At 41.3% G+C, this 7,300-nt stretch overlaps 1 protein-coding gene across 1 annotated transcript; it reads right to left on the bottom strand.

Moving 5' to 3' along the window:
• Nucleotides 1-111: 111 nt before the first annotated feature.
• LOC127859590 (uncharacterized) lies at nucleotides 112-6,172 on the bottom strand (the record flags this gene model as incomplete). Its single annotated transcript, XM_052397089.1, has 4 exons — nucleotides 112-117; nucleotides 1,151-1,210; nucleotides 4,562-4,621; nucleotides 6,104-6,172. Coding segments are annotated over 4 exons (195 nt in total), but the record flags the coding sequence as incomplete, so codon positions are not given.
• Between the last annotated feature and the right edge of the window lie 1,128 nt (nucleotides 6,173-7,300).

The raw sequence follows: 7,300 nt of genomic DNA, 5'->3' as shown, positions 1-7,300 counted from the left end.
TAATGGTATCAGAAGATGTCGGTGTAATGCTGTCAGAAGATGTGGCCGTAATTGTGTCAGAAGATGTGACTGTAATGGTATAAGAAGATGTGGCCGTAATTGAGTCAGAAGTTATGACTGTAATGGTATCAGAAGATGTGGGTGTAATGCTGTCAGAAGATGTGGCCGTAATTGTGTCAGAAGATGTGACTGTATTGGTATTAGAAGATGTGGCCGTAATTGTGTCAGAAGATGTGGCCGTGATTGTGTCAGAAGATGTGACTGTAATGGTATCAGAAGATGTGGGTGTAATGCTGTCAGAAGATGTGACCGTAATTGTGTCAGAAGATGTGGCCGTAATTGTGTCAGAAGATGCGAACGTAATGGTATCAGAAGATGTGGCCGTAATTGTGTCAGAAGATGCGACTGTAATGGTATCAGAAGATGTGGATGTAATGCTGTCAGAAGATGTGGCCGTAATTGTGTCAGAAGATGTGACTGTAATTGTATCTGAAGATGTGGCCGTAATTGTGTCAGAAGATGTGACTGTTATGGTATCAGAAGATGTGGGTGTAATGCTGTCAGAAGATGTGGCCGTAATTGTGACAGAAGATGTGACTGTATTGGTAACAGAAGATGTGGCCGTAATTGTGTCAGAAGATGTGGCCGAAATTGTGCCAGAAGATGTGACTGTATTGGTAACAGAAGATGTGGCCGTAATTGTGTCAGAAGATGTGACTGTAATGGTATCAGAAGATGTGGGTGTAATGCTGTCAAAAGATGTGGCCGTAATTGTATCAGAAGATGTGGCCGTAATTGTGTCAGAAGATGTGACTGTAATGCTATCAGAAGATGAGGTCGTTATTGTGTCAGAAGGTGTGACTGTAATGGTATCAGAAGAAGTGGCCGTAATTGTGTCAGACGATGTGGCCGTAATTGTGTCAGAAGATGTGACTGTAATGGTATCAGAAGATGTGGGTGTAATTGTATCAGAAGATGTGGCCGTAATTGAGTCAGAAGATGTGACCGTAATGGTATCAGAAGATGTGGCCGTAAATGGGTCAGAAGATGTGACTGTAATGGTATCAGAAGATGTGGCCGTAATTGTGTCAGAAGATGTGGCCGTAATTGTGTCAGAAGATGTGGCCGTAATTATGTCAGAGGATGTGACTGTAATTGTATCAGAAGATGTAGCCGTAATTGTGTCAGAAGATGTTACTATAATGGTATCAGAAGATATGACCGTAATTGTGTCAGAAGATGTGACTGTAATGGTATCAGAAGATGTGGCCGTAATTGTGTCAGACGATGTGACTGTTATGGTATCAGAAGATGTGGGTGTAATGCTGTCAGAAGATGTGGCCGTAATTGAGTCAGAAGATGTGACAGTAATTGTATCAAAAGATGTGTGTGTAATGCTGTCAGAAGATGTGGCCGTAATTGTGTCAGAAGATGTGACTGTATTGATATCAGAAGATGTGGCCGTAATTGTGTCAGAAGATGTGACTGTAATGGTATCAGAAGATGTAGGTGTAATGCTCTCAGAAGATAAGGCCGTTATTGTGTCAGAAGATATGGCTGTAAGGGTGTCAGAAGATGTGGCCGTAATTGTGTCAGAAGATGTGACTGTAATTGTATCAGAAGATGTGGGTGTACTGCTGTCAGAAGATGTGGCCGTAATTGTGTCAGAAGATGTGACTGTAATGGTATCAGAAGATGTGGCCGTAATTGTGTCAGAAGATGCGACTGTAATGGTATCAGAAGATGTGGCCGTAATTGTGTCAGAAGATGTAACTGTAATGGTAACAGAAGATGTGGCCGTAATTGTGTCAGAAGATATGACTGTAATGGTATCAGAAGATGTGGGTGTAATGCTGTCAGAAGATGTGGCCGTAATTGTGTCAGAAGATATGACTGTAATGGTATCAGAAGATGTGGCCGTTGTTGTGTCAGATGATGTGGCCGTAATTGTGTCAGAAGATGTGACTGTAATGGTATCAGAAGATGTGGGTGTAATGCTGTCAGAAGATGTGGCCGTAATTGTTTCAGAAGATGTGGCCGCAATTGTGTCAGAAGATGTGACTGTAATGGTATCAGAAGATGTGGCCGCAATTGTGTCAGAAGATGTGACTGTAATGGTATCAGAAGATGTGGCCGTAATTGTGTCAGAAGATGTGACTGTAATGGTATCAGAAGATGTGGGTGTAATGCTGTCAGAAGATGTGGCCGTAAATGTGTCAGAAGAGGTGATTGTAATGGTATCAGAAGATGCGAGAGGAATGCTGTCAGACGATGTGGCCGTAATTGTGTCAGAAGATGTGACTGTAATGGTATCAGAAGATGCGGGAGAAATGCTGTCAGAAGATGTGGCCGTAATTGTGTCAGAAGATGTGACTGTAATGGTATCAGAAGATGCGGGAGAAATGCTGTCAGAAGATGTGGCCGTAATTGTGTCAGAAGATGTGACTGTTATGGTATCAGAAGATGTGGCCGTAATTGTGTCAGAAGATGTGGCCGTTATGGTGTCAGAAGATGTGTCTGTAATGGTATCAGAAGATGTGGCCGTAATTGTGTCAGAAGATGTGACTGTAATGGTATCAGAAGATGTGGGTGTAATGCTGTCAGAAGATGTGGCCGTAATTGTGCCAGAAGATGTGACTGTAATGGTATCAGAAGATGTGGCCGTAATTGTGTCAGAAGATGTGACTGTAATGGTATCAGAAGATGTGGCCGTAATTGTGTCAGAAGATGTGGCCGTAATTGTGTCAGAAGATGTGACTGTAATGGTATCAGAAGATGTGGCCGTAATTGTGTCAGAAGATGTGACTGTAATGGTATCAGAAGATGTGGCCGTAATTGTGTCAGAAGATGTGACTGTAATGGTATCAGAAGATGTGGCCGTAATTGTGTCAGAAGATGTGGCCGTAATTGTGTCAGAAGATGTGACTGTAATGGTATCAGAAGATGTGGCCGTAATTGTGTCAGAAGATGTGACTGTAATGGTATCAGAAGATGTGGCCGTAATTGTGTCAGAAGATGTGACTGTAATGGTATCAGAAGATGTGGGTGTAATGCTGTCAGAAGATGTGGCCATAATTGTGTCAGAAGATGTGACTGTAATGGTATCAGAAGATGTGGCCGTAATTGTGTCAGAAGAGGTGACTGTAATGGTATCAGAAGATGTGGGTGTAATGCTGTCAGAAGATGTGGCCATAATTGTGTCAGAAGATGTGACTGTAATGGTATCAGAAGATGTAGGTGTAATGCTCTCAGAAGATAAGGCCGTTATTGTGTCAGAAGATATGGCTGTAAGGGTGTCAGAAGATGTGGCCGTAATTGTGTCAGAAGATGTGACAGTAATTGTATAAAAAGATGTGTGTGTAATGCTGTCAGAAGAAGTGGCCGAAATTGTGTCAGAAGATGTGACTGTATTGATATCAGAAGATGTGGCCGTAATTGTGTCAGAAGATGTGACTGTAATGGTATCAGAAGATGTAGGTGTAATGCTCTCAGAAGATAAGGCCGTTATTGTGTCAGAAGATATGGCTGTAAGGGTGTCAGAAGATGTGGCCGTAATTGTGTCAGAAGATGTGACTGTAATTGTATCAGAAGATGTGGGTGTACTGCTGTCAGAAGATGTGGCCGTAATTGTGTCAGAAGATGTGACTGTAATGGTATCAGAAGATGTGGCCGTAATTGTGTCAGAAGATGCGACTGTAATGGTATCAGAAGATGTGGCCGTAATTGTGTCAGAAGATGTAACTGTAATGGTAACAGAAGATGTGGCCGTAATTGTGTCAGAAGATGTGACTGTAATGGTATCAGAAGATGTTGGTGTAATGCTGTGAGAAGATGTGGCCGTAATTGTGTCAGAAGATATGACTGTAATGGTATCAGAAGATGTGGCCGTTGTTGTGTCAGATGATATGGCCGTAATTGTGTCAGAAGATGTGACTGTAATGGTATCAGAAGATGTGGGTGTAATGCTGTCAGAAGATGTGGCCGTAATTGTGTCAGAAGATGTGACTGTATTGGTACTAGAAGATGTGGCCGTAATTGTGTCAGAAGATGCGTCTGTAATGGTATCAGAAGATGTGGCCGTAATTGTGTCAGAAGATGTAACTGTAATGGTATCAGAAGATGTGGCCGTAATTGTGTCAGAAGATGTGACTGTAATGGTATCAGAAGATGTGGGTGTAATGCTGTCAGAAGATGTGGCCGTAATTGTGTCAGAAGATATGACTGTAATGGTATCAGAAGATGTGGCCGTTGTTGTGTCAGATGATGTGGCCGTAATTGTGTCAGAAGATGTGACTGTAATGGTATCAGAAGATGTGGGTGTAATGCTGTTAGAAGATGTTGCCGTAATTGTTTCAGAAGATGTGGCCGCAATTGTGTCAGAAGATGTGACTGTAATGGTATCAGAAGATGTGGCCGCAATTGTGTCAGAAGATGTGACTGTAATGGTATCAGAAGATGTGGCCGTAATTGTGTCAGAAGATGTGACTGTAATGGTATCAGAAGATGTGGGTGTAATGCTGTCAGAAGATGTGGCCGTAAATGTGTCAGAAGATGTGATTGTAATGGTATCAGAAGATGCGAGAGGAATGCTGTCAGACGATGTGGCCGTAATTGTGTCAGAAGATGTGACTGTAATGGTATCAGAAGGTGCGGGAGAAATGCTGTCAGAAGATGTGGCCGTAATTGTGTCAGAAGATGTGACTGTAATGGTATCAGAAGATGCGGGAGAAATGCTGTCAGAAGATGTGGCCGTAATTGTGTCAGAAGATGTGACTGTTATGGTATCAGAAGATGTGGCCGTAATTGTGTCAGAAGATGTGGCCGTTATGGTGTCAGAAGATGTGACTGTAATGGTATCAGAAGATGTGGCCATAATTGTGTCAGAAGATGTGACTGTAATGGTATCAGAAGATGTGGGTGTAATGCTGTCAGAAGATGTGGCCGTAATTGTGTCAGAAGATGTGACTGTAATGGTATCAGAAGATGTGGCCGTAATTGTGTCAGAAGATGTGACTGTAATGGTATCAGAAGATGTGGCCGTAATTGTGTCAGAAGATGTGGCCGTAATTGTGTCAGAAGATGTGACTGTAATGGTATCAGAAGATGTGGCCGTAATTGTGTCAGAAGATGTGACTGTAATGGTATCAGAAGATGTGGCCGTAATTGTGTCAGAAGATGTGACTGTAATGGTATCAGAAGATGTGGCCGTAATTGTGTCAGAAGATGTGGCCGTAATTCTGTCAGAAGATGTGACTGTAATGGTATCAGAAGATGTGGCCGTAATTGTGTCAGAAGATGTGACTGTCATGGTATCAGAAGATGTGGCCGTAATTGTGTCAGAAGATGTGACTGTAATGGTATCAGAAGATGTGGGTGTAATGCTGTCAGAAGATGTGGCCATAATTGTGTCAGAAGATGTGACTGTAATGGTATCAGAAGATGTGGCCGTAATTGTGTCAGAAGAGGTGACTGTAATGGTATCAGAAGATGTGGGTGTAATGCTGTCAGAAGATGTGGCCATAATTGTGTCAGAAGATGTGACTGTAATGGTATCAGAAGATGTGGCCGTAATTGTGTCAGAAGATGTGGCCGTAATTGTGTCAGAAGATGTGACTGTAATGGTATCAGAAGATGTTGCCGTAATTGTGTCAGAAGATGTGACTGTAATGGTATCAGAAGATATGGGTGTAATGCTGTCAGAAGATGTGGCCGTAATTGTGTCAGAAGATGTGACTGTATTGGTATCAGAAGATGTGGCCGTAATTGTGTCAGAAGATGTGACTGTAATGGTATCAGAAGATGTGGGTGTAATGCTGTCAGAAGATGTGGTCGTAATTGTGTCAGATGTTGTGACTGTTGTGGTATCAGAAGATGTGAGTGTAATGCTGTCAGAAGATGTGGCCGTAATTGTTTCAAAAGATGTGACTGTAATGGTATCAGAAGATGTGGCCGTAATTGTGTCAGAAGATGTAACTGTAATGGTATCAGAAGATGTGGGTGTAATGGTATCAGAAAATGTGGGTGTAATGCTGTCAGAAGATGTGGCCGTAAATGTGTCAGACGATGTGATTGTAATGGTATCAGAAGATGTGGCCGTAATTGTGTCAGATGATGTGACTGTAATGGTATCAGACGATGCGAGAGGAATGCTGTCAGACGATGTGGCCGTAATTGTGTCAGAAGATGTGACTGTAATGGTATCAGAAGATGTGGCTGTATTTGTGTCAGAAGATGTGGCCGTAATTGTGTCAGAAGATGTTACTGTAATGGTATCAGAAGATGTGGCCGTAATTGTGTCAGAAGATGTGACTGTTATGGTATCGGAAGATGTGGGTGTAATGCTGTCAGAAGATGTGGCCGTAATTGTGTCAGAAGTTGTGACTGTAATGGTATCAGAAGATGTGGCCGTAATTGTGTCAGAAGATGTCACTGTAATGGTATCAGAAGATATGGGTGTAATGCTGTCAGAAGATGTGACCGTAATTGTGCCAGAAGATGTGGAATCCGACACTGTTGTCGTGCTGATAACCTCCTTTGTTTGTGTATCTACAAGGTATACATACATTGCATTTTGATAATCGACGTCGTTGCCACACTGGAGTATGTTATTAATATTAGAATGTAGTATCAAACCTTCCAAAATTGTTTTATTTGGTGTATGACCAACTCTAATAGTGTTGACATTTAACAAATTAAAAAAAACCAGGAATTCACAATCATTAGGACATAAAATACAAAAGGATGCTGATGCTTTTTTTAATTTAAATGTTTAAACGAGTTTTACTGTATTTCAATAAATAATGAATGAATAACAACAACACGTTTCATGTCGTCAAACATGCATAAAATAACTGAATTGTTAAACCTTTATTTAGCGTATGTCGTAGATTGTCTAAATTTTAACCGAAGTCTTTCAATTATGTTTACCTAATTATACTTAATAAGCTTAAGTTAACTTAAATATTAAACTTAATAAACATTTTTAATGGATTAACGCCGTTTGCAGCTTTGTTATGCACAACAAGGAAAGCTTAAAGAATTCAATGTTAAATGTACGCCTCGGTTGCGTAATTTATTTTAAAAGAATACAAAATATATTTATATGAGCCGCGTTCTCTGCAAAAAAGCAACAACGGTTTAATGCATGTGCATAAAGTGTCGTCCCTGACTAGCCAGTGCAGTCCTCACAGGCTAATCAGGGACGACACTTTCCGCCTTAACTTTATTTGTGCAAAGAAGAGACTCTCTTGAAACGGAAAATATCATAAAAGCGGAAAGTGGGACGACACTTTACGCACAT

Source organism: Dreissena polymorpha, chromosome 15, assembly GCF_020536995.1.
Source record: "Dreissena polymorpha isolate Duluth1 chromosome 15, UMN_Dpol_1.0, whole genome shotgun sequence".
NCBI lineage: Eukaryota > Metazoa > Mollusca > Bivalvia > Myida > Dreissenidae > Dreissena > Dreissena polymorpha.
This window is presented reverse-complemented; position numbering and strand designations above follow the sequence as displayed.